Below are 20,751 nucleotides of genomic sequence, written 5' to 3' on the forward strand. Positions count from 1 at the left end.
ACCTCAAGGCCGAAACATATAAAAGAATATATATATAAACACACATATATATATAATAAATAATATATATAACTTCACCAGTTTTTTATTCTCTCTCTTTATTTCTTCGTGTTCCTTTTTGTTGAAGGCTCGAAACATAAACGACTTTCTCACCTTCCTGAGCATTAAACTGACACACACACTTGTTGTTTATAAACCTGTCTTCATCTTTTGTTTTTCTGTAAATTTCAATTATATATATATATACATATGCATATATATAGGTACAGGACATCACCAACAGTGCAAATAACATGAAATACGTAAACACAAGAAAAATATGGTAAACAGGACAAGTTAACACAGAGAACGGACCCTTCATCAGTTTTTGATAATGTGTGTGTGTACATATTAATGTGTGTACATATTAATGTGTATAACTTGATAACATTTTTTGATCAAACTGTTTTTTTAGACTGGTGTGTGTGTTTCTAACAACAGGAGTCCTTCAACTGTGTAATATACAAAACTTACTCAACCTTGAGTACGCTGAAGTCAGAGTTGGTCTATCTCTCATTTCGAGCATTCTAGACAGACAGCCAACAACTGATGAAAGGTCCTTTCTCTGTGTTAACTTGTCCTGTTTTCCATTTTTTTCTTGTGTTTACTTATTTCACTCATTTTTTCTCTTGTTTGTTTACGTATTTCATGTGATTTGCACCATTGGTGACATCCTGTATATATACATATATTATTTGATTGAACACGACACAGCCATCTCCAAGTAAGTTTATTTTCCACATATATATAGATATATGTAACATCATCATCGTTTAACCTCTGCTTTCCATACTGGCATGGGTTGGATGGTTTGACCTATGACTGGCAAGCTGGGAGGCTGCACTAAGCTCCACACACACACACACACACGTACAAATGGTTTCTTTCAAATCCACTCACAAGGCTTTGTTTGGCTTGAAGCTATAGTGAAAAACACTTGCCCAAGGTGTCATGCTGTAGGACTGAACCTAGAACCATGTGGCTGGGAAGTAATTTTCTTACCACAACACAAGCATGCCTGATGGGATTCTTTCAACTTCCATCAACTAAATCCGCTAGCAAGGTTTTGGATGACCTGGGGCTATAGTAGAAGACATTTGCCCAAGGTGTTGCATAGTGACATGAATACAAAAATCACAAGGTTGGAAACAAGCAATGCCTTCACAGTAACAAATTCTTCAACACATTAAATTTTGAAATAATCACATTTATTTAGCATATAATACAAATTATAATATATGGAAAAATACTCATAATAACATTATTTAATTTATTCATTATTTAACTGGTTGTTAGATTAATTTATTTAAATCATTAATAAAAAAAATTGGAACTCTTCTGTTATTGGAAGTCAATATTTATTTTCGATTATCATTGAGTATACGTAAGATGTATAGAAACAGATTGATGATATCCAAATAGAGATTGATAGAAGCTACAATGTATTCTTCAGCTGACAACTTGTGCATCATCATGTGAGTATCAAAGACAATAAACAGTGAGAAGACAATTGCACCTCCAATAGCCAACAGTTTGTCAAGCATTTCACTCTGGAAGAATATCTAAAATAAAGAAAATATTACAAATATTTATTTTTAACCAAACTTATGACTGGTTGGTAGCCATTGTCTAATCAATTCAAATATAAAAATGTAATTATAAATAGTTTACTGAAGTTTGTGACTGAAAATTTATAGCAATTTTGAACATATTTGATAATGTGTATGTGTACATATTAATGTGTATAACTTGATAGCATTTTTTGATCAAACTGTTTTTTAGACTGGTGTGTGTGTTTCTAACAACCAGCTGTGTGATATACAAAACCTTACCCACCCTTGAGAATGCTGAAGTCAGAGTTGGTCTATCTCTCAATACAAAGAAGACTGAATACCTGAGGATTAATGAAGATGAAAGCCACCTGTCAATCTGTCCCAGAGACAGCATACAGCTGAAGGTGGTCAGTGACTACAGTAAAAATGTCCGTTACAAGAAACAAGGCTTGTTTCAAAACATCTAACAAGTATTGCAATGAATTCAGTGTACAGGCAGGAGTTCACCAAAGCTCAGCTCTCAGCCCACTCTTGTTTATCTTAGTCCTATGGGACTTTACAAAGTAATTCAAGACTGGTTGTCCCTGGGAGCTCCTCTACACTGATGACCTAGTTCTTATAGCTGACTCATTACCTGATCTAGAGAAGAAATTTCAGGTGTGGAAACAAAGCCTGGAATCTAAGGGCCTTAAAATTAATCTAGCAAAAATTAAAGTCCTAATAAGTAGGAAGACAGAGAAATCACAAGTCCCTTCTGGGAGATGACCCTCCTTGATATGTAAGAAAGGTGTTGGTAGGAACTCCATACGTTGTACTTAGTGCAAGCTTTGGACACATAAGAGGTGTCGCGGTACCAAAAGAAGGCTAACGGAGAATATAGTCTTTGTGTGTGGTAAATGTGCTGGTACAATAAGCACTAAAAATGCACAGACAATTGACACCCTCAAATGCTCGGGGAAATCATTACAAGTAGTAGACAGGTTCTGATTACCCTGTTAATCTTTCAACTACTTCTCTCTTACAACAATAAATCTGTTCCTGTCATTATTCCCTCTATGTACCCCATCTAAAGTTAGCACTCCCCACACCTATCTGTCTCTCTCTCCTATTCTACTTTCCAGTATAGAGGCTCTTAAAGTCTTGACAGTTCCAGGCAGCCTCATTGGAGTTGTGCCATGACAAAGTACTCAGTCCACCACTCTGTAAACTGGTTAACACTAGGAAGTACTTCAAGCCGTACCAACCATCAAAAACAGACACTGGAACATAATGTTGGAGTCTGTTGAACCATCCAATTCATGCCAATATAGAAAGTAAACAAACAATGATGGTGATGATGAGGATTGATCGGTCTATCTGTCTGCCTATGTATGTATCTTTAGAAAGATACACACACACACACACACGTGTATGCATATACACTGGCAATTATAACATCAGTTATAATATATAAAAGAATTTATGTATTAGGTCAACATTTATGTATTGGGTCCTGTAATTTAATGCTTCATGGTGAAGCATCAGAAATTTACACACACACACAATTTATATATATCTACTGTCAATGATTAAGAAAATAAAAATTTTCAAACATTTAAGCCCCTATTAAAAGAAACTATCGAAGATTGTTTCCAGGATTAAACAATAATGACTCCTATTAGTAAGAAACTTAACAAGAATTATAAAACAATTGTCAAGGCTATATTGAAGATTAATGATTATCATTGGCACAGCTGCTATTGCTACTACTACAACAATAATAATCATCCCAATAGTAATGAGATTAAAGATAACAATATTTGTGTTAATAGTAATAATAAGTCACTATAATAACCACATTAATAGTATAGACTAGCAGAAATACCCGGCGTTGCCAGGGTTAAAGAGAATAATGAAATCTAAAAACGCCGTCTAGACTATGCATCATCTTTATATATAGAGATGTATATACACACACGCACCCAAACACACGTATATATATGTATATCAATATAAATACATGAAAGTCAATGAAGTTTCGTAAAAGAAGGTGATCATGTACATACTTTCTTGCTGTTGTGAAAATAACACCTCATTGTAAACTATGTTCCTTGTTTTCCCTTGTGGAGCATATACAAATAGGTTTTTTGTTGCTGCCCACTCTTGAGCAGCCAACATACAGTTGTCCATGTGAGAAGCAGGGCTCTTCCAAGAGAAGACCAGCTACAGACAGTGTTTGACCCTGATATTTGTTTATGGACATGGCAAAAGTCACACGAAGGGGGAATTGTAGTCTTCTGAATGTCTGCTCCTGATGGAGTAAGAGGAATTCTTGGAATAAAGACGTCATCCCCTTTTGCACATCCAGAAAGAATGGTAGCCTCGATAACGTGTGACATCATTTTCTAAATAATGCTCATCTGTTATGTTCGGGTTAAAATTTCATCAACATCAAAAATATATGAATTTTCATGGGAGTTATGGCCGTTATGCAAAGAATATAATTTCCAAATTTCATAAAGATCCATTCAGTACTTTTGACGTAGTTTTGGATAAGAAAACAAATGACTAATGTGTGTGTTTGTGTGTATGTGTGTGTGATGGGTGTATATATGTATAGATATCTGTATGCATGTATATATGTGTACATATTACATGTACATCTATATATATATATATATATATATATATATACATCTACACATGTATACATATACATGTATGTATAGATCTATATATATATATATACATATACGTGTACATCTATATGTATACATATACATCTCTCTCTCTCTCTTTCTCTCTCTCTCTGAAAGTATCTGTCATTACAGTATCGAAATGGTGTACATATACATGTATATGTATACATATACATCTCTCTCTCTCTCTCTTTCTGTCTCTCTCTTTCTCTCTTTCTCTCTCTGTGAAAGTATCTGTCACTACAGTATCGAAATGTGATTGTTTCAGTTAGTGAAATAGTTTCATTTTTAAAGTGAAAGTATTTGACATGAGTGTTTTTGTTTCACTTTTGACACGTAATACTTAAATAGTGGAGGAGATATTATGTTGCCGTGTGCTCGAACTCTGCAAGAAGTTAATAATTTTTTTTGACTAAAACACAACTGGAACCCTAAGTAAGGCATGTGTAAAATTTGAATGAAATTGGTTGCGTAGTTCTCGAGTTTTAGGGATTCACACAGACAGACAGACACACACACATTCTCATTTTTATATATATAGATAATACTATAGACAACATGGAAATGAACTGGAATATTAATAACAAAAATGCAGAAGCTAATAGTAATTTAACATGATATAAATAATTGTAAGAGCAATAATTGTACACAACAATTGCCCTCTGGGTGACCATTGCTTGCAATAAAATGTCATTGATGCATTGTTGATATACTAAGCACCAGAATTCGACTAAAATACAAATTAGGTCCTCTGCTGATTTCAAGAGACACTACTTAGCTCATGTCAGTTTTAATTTTTTAGTATGTGCATTAGCAAATAATATTCATCACATCAAGGTTAATAACATTTCCTATAGTACTCCTGCAACTATTATGATTGGAAGACCATATCAGGGTGGTTACACTGCACACAATCTGCAGAGTATGCTAGCTTCATTTCTTTCAAGCCTTTGCAAGTCCTCTGTAGTCAAAGCCTATGTTTCACTGCCCAGTAACATAGCTGTATGTACATGGGCATTGTACAATCTGACTTACACTTTGAGAGAGAGGCCCTTAGTTACCAACAAAGGTAGGAGCTCTCTGAACTTTGCCCAGCCTGTTCTTAATCTAGTAACTATACTTTCAGAACTTCCTCCACCATTGTTAACTTGGTCTCCTAGGTTACAGAAGCTGTCTACTACTTGTAATGATTTCCCCGAGCATTTGAGGGTGTCAATTGTCTGTGCATTTTTAGTGCTTATTGTACCAGCACTTTTACCACACACAAAGACTATATTCTCCGTTAGCCTTCTTTTGGTACCGCGACACCTCTTATGTGTCCAAAGCTTGCACTAAGTACAACGTATGGAGTTCCTACCAACACCCTTCTTACATATCAAGGAGGGTCATCTCCCAGAAGGGACTTGTGATTTGTGTTTTCCTACTTATTAGGACTTTAATTTTTGCTAGATTAATTCTAAAGCCCTTAGATTCCAGGCTTTGTTTCCACACTTGAAATTTCTTCTTTAGATCAGGTAGTAAGTCAGCTATAAGAACTAGGTCATCAGTGTAGAGGAGCTCCCAGGGACAACCAGTCTTGAATTACTTTGTAAAGTCCCATAGGACTAAGATAAACAAGAGTGGGCTGAGAACTGAGCTTTGGTGAACTCCTACCTGTACACTGAATTCATTGCAATACTTGTTGCCAACCTTCACCTTACTGGCAACCTCTCTGTACATGGTTTGTACCACTCTAACTAACCACTCATCTATACCTAGCTTTCACATTGACCACTAGATAAGGGAGTGGGGGGCCTCTGTCAAAGGCTTTCTCCATGTCTACAAAAGCCAGGTACAGAGGTTTACTTTGGGTTAAATACTTTTGCAGTTGCCTAACCAGGAATATAGCATCAGTTGTGTTTCTGCCTGGCACAAATCCGAACTGCATCTCATCTACACTTCCTCATTAATTGAGCTATGACCCTTTCTGTGATGTTCATCACCTGGTCCAGCAATTTGATGCCTCTGTAATTAATTCTGTCTAAAGTATCACCTTTGCCTTTGTAAAAGTTGCCCATATTGCTGCTACACCAATCGTTAAGTATGACTTCCTCATGGAGAACCTGATTAACTATATGGGTGACTAGGCTATATTCTACTCTGCCTATATATATATATATGTAAAGTAATAACAATAATAATCCTCGGATGGAATTTATAAATATTTTAATGCATCACAATGCTTGTTTTCACAAACTGCATGTTTCTTAAGATCATAGTCCATATTTCTGGGATGATTACAATACAGTTTGTAGTATCCATGGACATGGAGTAGATCATGTTCATGCATTCATTTCTTTGGGAAAAGTAGCATCAATGGATGTTTAACTGAGGGCTGTTTACCAATTTTGACTAATGAGAAGGTTGATTGGGGTATGTGAGCAGTTCTGTGTCTATTTGGTGGGGAGGGGTGGAAGAGTAATGGTGAAGATTGGGTGTGTCTGAAGAGTCATGGGTGGTACGCTTAATTCAGCACTTTATTTCACACCAGCATGTGACTTATCAGTGAAATCATTCAACTATTTAATAATTTTGATATTTCAGCTATCTGATTGTTTTCTTGATTGTCATTTTGTGATGTAATTTAAATGCATGTTTTCAAGAACACTAATATTGAATAAAAGTTGTCACATATGCTATATACAAATTTATCATCATCATTATTTAGTGTCCACTTTCCATGCTTGCTAGGGTCAGATGGAATTTAATGAGGCAGATTTTTTATGGCTGGATATCCTTCCTGACACAATCCTCATCTATTTCTAAGCAAGGTCATATTTATTTACAGCCATTACATGTCCAGACAAGAGTACATGCTAACACTCCCACTCTCATCATCATTTAACATCTGCTTTCCATGTTGGTATGAGCAGGATGGTTCAACAGCAACTGGCCAGCTGGGGAGTTGCCCAGGTTCCAATCTTCTATTTTGGCATGGTTTCTGTGGCTGGATGCCATTCCTAACGCCAGCCATTTCACGGAGTGGACAGGGTGATTTTTATGTGGCACCTGCAAAAGCATTTTTATATCACACCAGCATGGGTGCTTTTACAAGGCACTGACATGAGTGTTTTTTTTATGTAACCAGCATCCAAGAGCCCTCAAGGGTGAGAGAGGGATGTAGAGGATGTACCTGTATGTATGGACAACCACAGTTTTACTTAACTTCATGTGTCTTCACAAGCACAGCAAACCACCAGAAGCCTCGGTCCCTTGTCATTTCTTGTGAGGCTTAACATCTGAAGACCCTTTCTCACTATTTCAACTCATGTCTTCCTAGGTCCATCCCTTCCACACATTTCCGCCACAATTTGAGATTGGCACTTCTCTAAGTAGCTGTACTCATCCACATGCATCACACGACCATACCAGTGCAGCCATCTCTCTTGCACATTACAACTGACGTTTCTTATACCCAATTTTTCTCTTAAATTATTTGCATTCTGCTGTAAATGAACACTGACATTATCCATCCAGTGAAACATGCTGGTTTCATTTCTTTCAAGCCTTTGCATGGCTTCTGTAGTCATAGTCTAAGTTTCACTACCAAGTAGCAGAGCTGAACATACACAGGCATCATACAATCTGCCTTTCACTCTTTGATACAGGCCTTTTGTTACCTACAAAAGTAGTAGCACTCCGAACATTGTTCAGCCTTTTCTTATTCAAGCAACTACGCTTTCAAAACTCCCTCCTTCCACTGCTAACTTGATCACCTAGATAATAGAAGTTATCTACTACTACTAAGGATCTCCCAGACACTTGAGGAAGTCTATTCTCTGTACATTCTTAGTGTTTATTGCATCTGCACATCTGTCACATGCAAAGACTACTTTTTCAGTTAACCCCGTAATAACACTGCACCTCTGATGTGCCCATAACTTGCACAAAGTACACTGTATGGAGTTTTTACCAGCACTTTTCTTACATATTAAACAGAGCTATCACCCTCTATCACTCTGAAGGGAGTTGAGATTTGTCTGTTTTCCTACTTACTAGGACTGTGGTCTTAACTAAATTAACTCTAAAGCCTTTAGATTCCAGACCTTTCTTCCACATCTGAAATTTTCTCTGTAGTTTAAGTAGCAATTCAGCTATAAGAACAAGGTCATCAGCATAGAGGAGCTCCCAAGGGCAGCCAGACTTAAATTCCTCTGATACGGCCTGGAGGACTATGATATACAAGAGGGGAACCGATCATTGGTGAACTACTACTTGTACACTAAATTCATTGCTAACTTTCACCTTACTGACAACATCTTTGTACATGGTTTGTACTGCTCTTACCAACCACTTATCTATTCCTAACTTCTGCACTGACTACCAGATGAGGGAATTGGGGACTCTATCTAAGGCTTTCTTCAGGTCTACAAAAGCCAAGTACTGAGGTTTATTCTTGGCTAAATGTTTCTCCTGCAGTTGCCTCACCAGGAAGATAGCATCAATAGTGCTTCTCTTTGGCACAAAACTGAACTGTATCTCATTCAGGCTAACTTTCTTCCTAATTAATTAAGGCGATAACCCTCTCTGTAATTTTCATCACCTGGTCCAACAATTTGATACCTCTGTAATTATTTCTGTCTAAGGTATCATCTTTACCTTTGTAGCAGTTGACTATAAGGCCACTACATCAGTTACTGGGTATGATTCCCTTGTGGATAACCTAATTAACTATACAGTTGACTACGATCCCACTCTACCAGATATTTTAAGTATCTCAGTGATGATTCCTGAAGGGTTGGGTGCTTTCTCTGTCTTCATATCCTTAATCGCTTTATCTACCAAGCTACTTTTGATTTGGATAGCTGGTCCCTCTGTTGGGCTAACATTAGGCAGATTCTCCTTCTCTCATGCATCCTTATATTTAGCAGCCTTTCATAGTGTCATTTCTATAGTGTCCCTTTCTTTGCAGAATCACTAACTGCAAGTACCATCATCCATGTGAACACATTTCTTTCCTACAACATCAGTTATCTCTCAACAGGCTTCTTTCAGTTTCCGTCTACCAAACCCACTCAATTTGGTCAACCTGGGCCTATAGTAGAAGACACTTACGCATGATGCCACACAGTAGGACTGAATCTCAAACCATGTGGTTGGAAAGTGAACCGCTTAAGTACGTAGCCATTTGTGTGTGTATGTGTATATATACACACACACACACACACATGGTTCCAGGTTCAGCCCCAGTGCATGGTACATTGAGAAAGTCTTCTACTATAGCCCCAGGCTTCTACTATGACTCAAGCTCCCAATTCAAATTCATAATAATGGAATTGAATGGTGACAGAGTCATGGAAATCAGTGAAAGTAGTGGCAAAAAACCCCCAAATATATGTGTGTGTGTGTGTGTGTGTTAATGCGTTTAAATGTATAAATACGAGTTGACATTTATAGCAAAAAGTGGAGGAAGATATCATTGTTTATAACATAGTGGAAAACTGGCATATTTTATGGGCCAACCTGTTGAAGACTACAAACCAGACTAAAACTGTGGCTAGTGCAAGGTCCAGCCAATAAGTCATGTGGTGGAGAATACTATTGCTGACATAAACATAAATGCAAAGAGATAGATTGGAAAAGGTTGCAGAGATCACTACCATAAAGCCAGAAAAGGAATAAAGTGTCTAATATATTTAGATATAGGAAGCATAGAAAGTAAAGGGTTCGCATTTGAGCAGGTGCATCAGATATTTTGGATTGAAAGAGAATGTGCTGGAGAAACCAGTAAAAGAAAAGGAGAATTTTATAACTAGCTTTAAAAATCAATCATTAATAGGAAAAATTTAAATGACTGATTTGGAAAGTGCCACACCCTAACAGTTGAGGGAACCCGTGGAAGAGGTAGGCCCAGGAAGACCTGGGCTGAGGTGGTGAGGCAAGACCTTCGTACATTGGGCCTCACCGAGGCGATGACTACGGACCGAGACCTTTGGAAATGTGCTGTGCGTGAGAAGACCCGGCAAGCCAAGTAAGATCGTTGCCAGTGCCCCTGGACTGGTTCTTGTGCGGGTGGCACATGAGATGCACCATTTTGAGCGTGGCCGTTGCCAGTACCGCCTGACTGGCTCCTGTAGGATTTTCGAGCGAGATCGTTGCCAGTGCCCCTGGACTGGCTTGTGCGGGTGGCACATAAAAGACACCATTTCGAGCGTGGCCGTTTTCGTGCGGGTGACACGTAAAACCACCCACTACACTCTCTGAGTGGTTGGCGTTAGGAAGGGCATCCAGCTGTAGAAACTCTGCCAAATCAGACTGGAGCCTGGTGTTACCATCCGGTTTCACCAGTCCTCAGTCAAATCGTCCAACCCATGCTAGCATGGAAAGCGGACGTTAAACGATGATGATGATGATGATGATGATGATGATTCAGTGTATATTAAAAAGGTGAAGATAATGAAAAGAGGAGTCAATGAATATTAATAGTATAAACATAAAGGGTACTTACTTGTAAAAGTCCAGCCAAAATAATAATCCATAACACTGAAAAAAGACTGAAAAGAAGGAAAATTCATTTAGCGCTTACAGGAATAAAATTTACAATTTATGAATTAAGAAGAAATACTATGAAATGCTTTGGAGCATAAATATAGGGGAGATAATTACAGCAAAGACCATTTAAATTTAGTTGGGGGAAAAAAGTTTTCTCATTGATGCAAGACGGATTGGATCAAAGACAAAAGGATTTAGTAAACGAATATTTCATTTTCTCCATTATCAACAACACTTAAAGTTATTGTAACCAGGAATCGAAATCAGTAACAAGTTTTACTAAGTTTCTAAGTTCCTTACAATTACGTTGGGGGTAAAAGCATTGATGGTTCTTGCAAGATTGGAAATAAAGATTAGATTGACATAACTAAATGCAATGAGGCAGTTAATGTACTTTGTCAGGTAGCCAGTCTTATTGACAAAATCATAGTTACATTATTTTTATGAGTTGAAAAGAATTTTCATAAAATTTACATGGAAGTTGCATGAATTTACATGTTAAAAACAACTAGTCAGTTTATATTTAATATTGTTCAAAATATATAACAATAGCTCAACTTATATATGATACTTACCCAGCTCCTAACTTGCTGAAATCCCTTTTGCTTTGCAATGTGTAAATACTCAGACCAAAAGTGACAGCACAGGTCAGTGCAAATGCTTCTAACACCAATGATACGTGATAGAATGTTACTGTTGAAAAGCAAAATTAAACATAGCAATAAATACAGGTGAAAACAACAGTAATAAAAAATGTTATTTTAGAAATAACTGATACAAGTAATTGACAATATTAAGTAGTAGAAATAAAATATTACCAATCACTCCAACTGTGTAAGCTTCTAGGGCAGTCTACAAAGAAAAAAAAATTATTGCAAGTATAAGATTCAACAGTAATAAAGATAGAGTAATTTCTAAAGCATATACCCCAAATATCAATCAAAATGTTGCTCTATTCTTGAATCTAAAAGATTCATAGGACTAATACTTAGCTGTAATGTTAAGAAGTTGTACTGTGTAAGTGAAGCAAGTTTCTGTCAAAACTATTATACATTTTCAAATTATATAGAAAAATGCGAGCAAGAGAAATAATATACTTAAGATTATAAATCTGGAAAAGTTCAGGACAAGTTACCACATCTGGTAGAGTACAGAACAAGAACATTTTTACTTAAAATATTGCAGCTAAGGATAACATTTCAAATAAAGTATTTAGATTCAGAAAATATTAGCTTTTATTACAAGTTATTACTTCTATTTGTTATTACTTGTTACTTCTATTAAAAATTAAAAATAACTCAAAATATTTTTTGCACTTTAAAAAAATACATTTTTTAATTATTAATCAATAATTAGAAGTTTGAAAATGGGTTATAAAAAATAATAGTAGTACATAATTAGTTAGTACAATAAATAGAATAATACAAAAATTAACTATATATTACAGTAAAATCTACCTCTAACAATAAATTCACAGTAAAATTTGCTTGAGTTATTGTCAAGTCTTCACATTTTTAGTCTTGAACAATGTCTATTTTTTACATAATGAATTTGCCTTATACTATTCTACTTTGCATAAAACTATATTGGTACTTCTGGCTCTCATTTTTAAGTATTCTAGTGGGTCAATATTTTACCAAAATGATGTTACCTTTTTAATAATAATGTTATTTTGTAAATTAAAATCAAATAATTTTTAATATTCAAATTTTATCCTTAGCTGCAATATTTTAAGTAAAAATTTTCTTGTTCTGTACTTTACCAGATGTAATAACTTGTCCTGTACTTTTCCAGATTAATAATCTTAAGAATAAGTATTTACCGAGTTGGCAACTAAGTTCCCGCAGTTTTTTAAAATTTAAATTTTTAAAAAGGTTTAATAAAAAATAATAACTAATTAATCAATAATGTATTCACCCTTGTTGTTTATAACTTCTTCCCAATGTTCAACAAGATTTTCAGTACCTCGTTTGTAGAAATCACCTGATTTTGACTTGAAAAATTGATCCAAGCTCTCAATTCTGCATCAGTATTGAACGAAACTCCATGCATAGCATTTGAAAGAGATTGAAAGAGGTGGAAATACGTTAGTGCCAAATCAAGAGTTTGAATGGCTTCCTTGGTCATATTGGCGATATTAGGGCAGGCGTTGTCATGCAGCAGAAGCACTCCATGCTGACGATTAGGTCTTTTCTCTTGAATAGCTGTCATTTGGTTCTGTTCAAGCAATTCATTATGGATAATCTCTTCCCAGTCCCACCATACGCATAACATCGTTTTATGTGGATGAAGATCTTGTTTCACGTACGGTGTCGTTTATTTACTGGGGATAAGCCATTCCTTACGCTGCTTCATATTGATGTACAGGCACCATTTTACGTCGCCAGTAACGATTCGGTATAGAAATCGTTGCTGGTGTCCATGAGTTGAGCGGTGATGAGCAAGCAAACCAGTGGAGATTGTGGCTTGTTGATTTTTCTTGTTGTCACTTAAAGCATGCGGAACCCATGCTCCATACTTCTGAACCTTTCCCATTAAGTGAAGATGCTTCTCTATAGCAGTGTGGGAGCATTCCATTTTGTCTGCCAGTTCCCTTGTCGTTTGACGAGAATTTTCGTGCAAAAGTTGGTTTAATTGCTCTTCATCAACCTCAACTGGACGGCCAGAATGAGGTGTGTCTTTGAGGTAAAAATTTCCATTTTTGTTCTTGGCATACCAATCACGAGATTCCAAAATATTCAAAAATAGATTTCTCGAAAAAAATAGATTCCAAAATTTAGAAACTCAATAAATTCCAAAATTTAAAAAAAACGGCAGGAACTTAGTTGCCAACCCACTATATTGCATATAACTTTTCTGTTTTGAACAACATTTAATGCAACCAATTCTTAGTTGGTCTCACTCAAGTCTACACATCAAATCTATTTTGCATATCTTAACAATATAACTATAATCATCATTAACCATTGTATAATTTTAAGTAGTAGGGAAGTCTTGCTAGAGTTGTAACCATGCCTGAAACAGAAAGGTGTGGTTACATTATATACATTTATTGGAAAATGTGTAACCATAGCAGAGGTTTTATTCTAGTACTAAATACTGGTGATAGAAAGAAAAACTCTTCAGTTAAGTTGACAGATTCAACTGAAATATTTTGTTCATTTACTTGAAGCCATGAACTTTGAGCAAAGAATTTTATACTGCAACTGTTCAACTATGAAATATATGCATTTTGAGTCAATATATTCAAGATGTTAAATCTTATTTTCTCTATTTTTTATTCTTACTGCTGTTTCCAAGTAACATGAGCTGAATATGATCTCAGTCTTCCAAATTTTAGTAATGGAATATTCTCTTCCCTTAGATGGCAGTGACCAGGTTATTTTAAAGAAATCTATAATTAACTGGTTAACCCTGATTGAGCAAATGTATGATCAAATACATTCAAGGCATAACCATCTAGTTTTTTTTTCTTCTGACAGCCATCTAACAATATTACACAATGTACTCTTCCATTTTTAAGATGGTATGGTTTCGTTTCACAGAGACTTGATTGCTCTTTCTGGCAGATAGAACATTTACATAGAAACACTGCTATAACAGACTTTGCTCAAAGGAGAAATGGATGAAAACTAAGTTGGGACGCAACCTTATCAGGCATGACTCACTATGACAGCATTAAAATAATCTGATGCCGTACCAGGCATTGACTCCCATTGCTTCTGATCTTAACTGATTGGAAGTGTCATCATGTACATTTTTGTCTTGGCATAAAAGATGGGCTACAGCAAATATTCTGCTCAGTACCACAGATTTGCTTGTCAGTTGTTTGACCACGTCCCTTAGTGGCTGACAATATGTGCATCTCTGATCACGAGCAGAAGTAGTGGGGGAGCATCATAGTCATGTGTTTAGAGGAATTCTTTGGAGTTTCAATAATTCACCTCTGGACACATGGGTGTAGCAAAGCTGCTCTCTCAGTTATATACATGTGAATGCAGACGTAGTGGGTAACATCTAGCTTTCGGCCACATCTTTGGACCCTGTTGTGTACACCACTCTGATTGGTTGGTATTGGCGCACTTTTGTCTCTAGTTCTATTTTGTGCCAGGGTGCATACCAACCAATCGCAGCCTTCTAATAAGGTCACGTGGAACAGTTTTCTGAAGACCCTTGCTTGAGCCGATTTTTCCTCTTAAATAGCTTGCCTGTCTGCACTAAAGTTTGTCACGACTTTAGACCTTCTAAGGTCTAGTCACTAACCACAGAGCACCAGCCATTTCCAGCGACGACATTATTCCACTTAGTGTCTACACAGACATCTCTGTGTACACACCGCGAAGCTTGTACATAGAGACAAACACAGTTTCTCTCAACGCTGTTTATGTGAATTGCTTCACCATGAAATAACAGCCAGAACTCAACCTGCGAGAACACCTGTACCAAGTAACCGGCTCGGCATGGAAACCTCAACTTCTCACGATATGTTACTCTTTAGCTCTGCCTCAATGCGTCAACTTCTAGCTACAGCAACTCAACCACTGTGTACCTTGATTACAAACTGTCAGGACTTTTAACGTCCTTGTTATAGACTGTTTTCTATGCTCTGTATCACTTGCATTCACATATACATATTTGTATACACACACTCTTGTTTACACGACGGCCTGTCTTATATTGTTTTATTATGTCGCATTCACTCACACAGACATTCTAATTGGCTACCAATAAACTTTACTTTTATACATCTTTACCGGTTGAGTCTCTCTCTTTCCTTGTTGGCACTTAACTCATTCCATCTTTTGTTTTTTCTTATATTTGTGCTGACAGTGCAACGTGCTAAAAGGAGCCGTTCCTTCGTCACCATCTCCTTAGTTGCACGGTTGTCTACATGAGTGTTTCATTCAATATCCCTAAACAACCCTTATTCAAGGACCGTTTGAGTGGGATGGGCTACTCAACCTGAAGAAAATTCTAACTGGGACCCAACCTATAAGATCATGCACTGTTTATCTTGATATGAGATCACCACATATGGTTGCGATGCATGTGCCTGGTGTACCCTTATCAGACGAGTAGTCATGATGGGTATACTGGGCTTCGTACATTTTACCCCAGTGTCACTTAGATGGCACGCACTGCTCTCTCACTCAATAATAATAATAATAATAATAATAAAAAGAAGCTTTTATAAAAAATAACTTTTTGATCAAGTCAAAATATTTTGACTTTTAAGATTTACACTTGGTAAGCAACAAGAATACTCACGAAAACAAACAGAAGAATGTAATTTGTAGGTGTCTCTCTCCTCTTAAGTGTTAGTACCATCATCACACCAAATGTAGCAAACAGGGCAATTAGAAGCATCCATTGACTGCAAGAAATTGAAGACAAAAAAATATCTAAATGAATTTTTGGCTCACATACTAATAGAATACCTATTATTAACATGGATTATAAGTACACTCTGTAAAGTGTTTGGTGTTAGGAATGACATCCAATTATGAAAACAATGTCAAAGCAAACATTGGAATCAACAGTTCTCTAGTTCATTGGATCCTGTCAAACAGTCCAACCCATGCCAGAATAGACATTAAAAAATGACGATGCTGTATTTTATAACTGAATTGACTAAAAATCTAGAAAGCCTCAATAATAGTAACTCTTTCGTTGTACAATAGTTATGAGTTTTGTTTCTGCTCTAAATTTCATTTAGTCTTTCTTTCTTTCCTCTAGAGCATGAATCAGCAACTTCTTTTTGTAATGGACCCGTTTTGAATTTTTTTTACATTGTCCATAGTCCATGTATCATATTTTACATATAAAAATATCTTTGCATATATCCCTTCACTTCCAGTGCTGGCAATGTTTATAAAATCAAAAATGAAGCAAATTTTCACACAAAATACTATTCAAAAGCCACCAGCTACTTAATGGCCCACAAATACATTGAATTTGAAAATTCTTTAAAAAATGTCCAAGACCAAAATGTTGCCAATACCTGTTCTTAGAGTCAACAAAATTAGTGTAACTCTTGTTGTTACTGTTTAGGTCTAATCAAACAGGCTTATGCCCAAAGGCATTCTGGCCTTCTCATCTTTTTATACATACAGCAGGTTGAATTACCAAATAGAGGATCTCTCAGTGATTGAATTAACAGAATTAAAAAAATTAAGGTAAGCAAAATATTTACTTGAAAAACATTAGCCTTCTGGTGTTTCAGAAAGTGTGTATGTTTGGGGCAAAAGGCATAGAAAAGTAAGCTTTTAAGATCAAGACCAGACAAAAACATTGAGTAGAATGAACTGACATGACTGTGTTAGAGACATGACAGAATGAGTGAGGAGAAAGACAATTACAATGGTTTGAAAATGTAATGGAAACATGTTGTAGAGTGGGTAAGAATACAGTAAAGGACAAGTCATTAGATGTGATCTATAAAAGCTCACATTCACAGAGACAACTAGAGAGGCTTTTATTGTTGTACCCACTAATCTATGCCAGAATGAAGAAACAGATAAGATGGTAGAGATGATTATACTGTTGCTGCTGATATATTAAGACTCAAAAATAACATTACTTTTACTATTAGATTGATCATACCTGAAAATGAACTAATGTAACTCTCTTCTGGCTGGAAGGACTTAAGTTCTTACAACTTACAGAAGATAAAAGAGTAAATTCCAAGAGTAGGAGATAATGAAAATAAACTTTGACCTTTCCTGTATACTCATGCAACACTGAGATGGGGATCTCTGTGGTGGCTGAACCTGCCAGAAATAACAGCCAATTTTCCCCGAATTGTTTTTAAAAACAGTAATAAGCTTTGAGCAATGTTGTTCTACATCAGTGTTTCTCAACCAATTTTTACCTATGGGCCCCTTCGATTTCTATTTTACTCAGACAAACCCTCTTAGCCATTCAATGTTTTACAAATCTTATATTTTTATAATTAAATATTATTAGGAATTGTATATAAAAAAAAATTGTTAAAATATTTTGTGTATTGTAGAAATATAACCAATTTATTGCATACAAATTTTAACAGGAAAATCTTATATGGACCCTGGCAGAGAACCACTGTTCTGATTGTTTAAAAAGACCAGATGGCCACAAGCTGAATGCTTCAAGATTACAGGACTATTCAGTCAGAGCTGACAAGTGATAAACAACACATACATCAATTAACATAAAACATATTGAACATCCTTCACTATACACAGCAATCAATACACATACACCTAGGACCATCCAATATCGCTGCCAGGATGAAAAAGACTGAAATAACTTGAAAAAGAGAATAAGAAGAAAATTGGACAAATACATGAAAGAAGTCCTCACTCTTGTTAGTTGTATAGATTTATAACATCATGATAATCTGTGGCATGGAGATAGTGTGCTTGCTGTCTCAGTCTGTTTTTGTCAGAGGTTACTAGCATGCATTTAGGATTAGATTAAATCGGGTCTTTAGGACCTTTAAATAAATGAATTGTGTGCATATGGCTAGGAATTCTTATTCTATCGTTTATTTTAGTTGAGGAGTTGGTGTTTTTACTTCAGTGCTATTCTAAGCATTGGATCTTACCTTTTTGTAGCCTCTCGTGTTAGTGACATTATAAAATGTACCTATATGATGCTGAGAGTCAATGTGATAGGGAAGAAAAAAAGAAACAGAAGCATCAATGACACCGAAAGCAACAAGGATGACTGAATTTCTCTGTTGGTGTGTTTACCAGATGAATAATGAGAGTAATGAGTGATGAGATTTACAAGATGTGTCCAATACTTGCCAGTGTAAAAGACACAGCTAAAATGCTAAAATGATGATGATATAGATTTATGAATATAAATATAGGTACAGTGTGACTGAGTGATTGAGAAGCTTGCTCCCCAATCATTTGGGCAAGATTCTTCAACTGTTGTCCTGATCTGACTAGAGCTTTGTGAGTGAATTCGTGTTTATCATCATTATCATCATCCTTTAACATCTGTTTTCCATGCTGGTAAGCAGGAGACCTGCACTAGGTTCTAATCTGATTTGGCTTGGTTCTATGGCTGGATGCCCTTCCTAATGCTAACCACTTTTCAGCGTGTGCTGGGTGCATTTAATGTGACACTGGCATGAGTGCTTTTTACATGGCACAGGTACAGGGCTCTTGCAGGATGATCCCCTTCATTAGGGGGAATGGATTTAAAACTCTTCTGTTGTGAAGGACAGGCCTTCTTGACTCTCTGCAGCCAGAGGGAAATATTACCTTACTTGAAAACAAGTGTGGGTTGACGACAAGATGGGCACCCACTTGTGGAAAAACCTGCTTCAACAAATTCCATCCAACCTATGCAAGCATTGAAAAGTGGATATTAAAATGATGATTATGATGACGTATAGACATAAAAGTATGTGTATTTTCTAAACATGCTTAAACATTCAGAGCATTTACAGCAAAAGTTTCTTTGAGAAATAATATTGAAATTTAACCTTTTTGCATTCTGCTTTCTCTGTCAAATGCAATGTTTATTTATTCACATTGTTTTGATTTTATCTTACATTATCTCGTAGCTTTGAAATTTTGACAGAGTGATTGTATATTATTAGAATGACATTGCAGGGTAAGTGTGAGAGGTCTGATCTGGTTAGTTTGAACATAAAACAGATAGAATATAGGGGTCTGATATAGCCAGTTTGAATACTAAAGGGTTAAGGGATAGCAAATGTAAGTATACAAGCTCTCTTGTACTGTAGCAGATTGAGGAATACAAATCATGTTGTTCACATGGAAGAGAGAATAATTCTAAAGTAACTATGCCATGTTCTAGGAAATGACTTGTTTATAAACTGAAGTTAAGATAAAAGGATTGCTTTAAATCTGATCTGGAAAAAGGAACTATTCATATGGAAATTTGGGAAATTGTGGGAATTGATAAGGCATTATGGAGAAAAATTATCCTGTATGCTTCCATATATTTTGAAGAGAATTGCATTAAATAAGCAAAATCAAAATGGGATGCAAGAAATGGAAGTATTGTTGGTATCAATAATCTCTTCAAGTGTTCAAATTTATCTAGGGCTGGTCATGTGAATGAAAGCTAGGATACATAAACCAAAGTAAGCTAATAATAAATCTTTGTCACATGAAGAATAAATTTTGAAGACATGTCCGTACATAACAGACAGATGTATATATACAATTTATTCATATGCATATGTATGCATGTGTGTGTGTGAGGAGTTTAGTTCATTTGTGATTTAAATGAATAGGTACACTGAGTAAGTGCTATAGTTAGCCAACCATTAGGTTCCAAGATCACGGCTAAGTGTGGATCTTGGGATCTGTATTAAGGTTCTGTTATAGCAGATATATATTATATTAGAGGAAAAATCAAAAACCAAGGCAGAACTAGTATCGCAAGTTATCTAGAATAATTTAATTAGGGTAAGGAGAATTTGAAGTCTTACAGCTGTTTCTGGGATAACCCAAGTGGTAGGTTAGTATGTCCACACACCTCTTCCAATAAATGTAAACTCAATTCCTACTACCTAAATATATATAATAAGTCAAAGTCACGAAAACACTAATACCGATATTGATGGCATATACCACACCCACAACCCTAGCACTACAACCAGAATTAACCAAGGTACAAACATCCCATTTCCTATGAAGGTCGAAGTGTAGCTTAGATGAATGTTTATAATAATAGCAACACCAATAATACTAATATTAATAACTCTAATACGACGACTACCACCACCACTAATAATAATAATAATAATAATAAAACCATTATTACAACTAATAATAGTAATAGTAATAATAATAACAACAATAATAATACGATCCAATCCCTTAATAACACCCTTAATTTTTCCATAAATAGTATTACATCTTCCCTTTCCACTGATAATGCTTGTAGGACAGATAGCTGCAACTGCCAATCCGCAACTGAAT

At 35.8% G+C, this 20,751-nt stretch overlaps 1 protein-coding gene across 4 annotated transcripts in view; it reads right to left on the reverse strand.

Moving 5' to 3' along the window:
* Positions 1-1,230: 1,230 nt before the first annotated feature.
* The window catches only part of LOC106882154 (protein lifeguard 4), a 78,174-nt gene continuing 58,653 nt past the window's right edge, over positions 1,231-20,751 (reverse strand). For all 4 annotated transcript variants that reach the window (XM_052969106.2, XM_014932725.3, XM_014932726.3 and 1 more), the window contains 5 exons: positions 16,070-16,175; positions 11,620-11,653; positions 11,377-11,494; positions 10,758-10,803; positions 1,231-1,601 (listed from right to left, as the gene is read on the reverse strand). In XM_052969106.2, the coding sequence (XP_052825066.1) occupies positions 1,398-1,601; positions 10,758-10,803; positions 11,377-11,494; positions 11,620-11,653; positions 16,070-16,175 (508 nt within the window). In that variant the 3' untranslated portion in view covers positions 1,231-1,397. The remainder of the gene's footprint in view (positions 1,602-10,757; positions 10,804-11,376; positions 11,495-11,619; positions 11,654-16,069; positions 16,176-20,751) is intronic.

The sequence above is a fragment of the Octopus bimaculoides genome, chromosome 1 (genome assembly GCF_046866305.1).
Source record: "Octopus bimaculoides isolate indiv1 chromosome 1, ASM4686630v1, whole genome shotgun sequence".
In the NCBI taxonomy this organism is placed as follows: domain Eukaryota; kingdom Metazoa; phylum Mollusca; class Cephalopoda; order Octopoda; family Octopodidae; genus Octopus; species Octopus bimaculoides.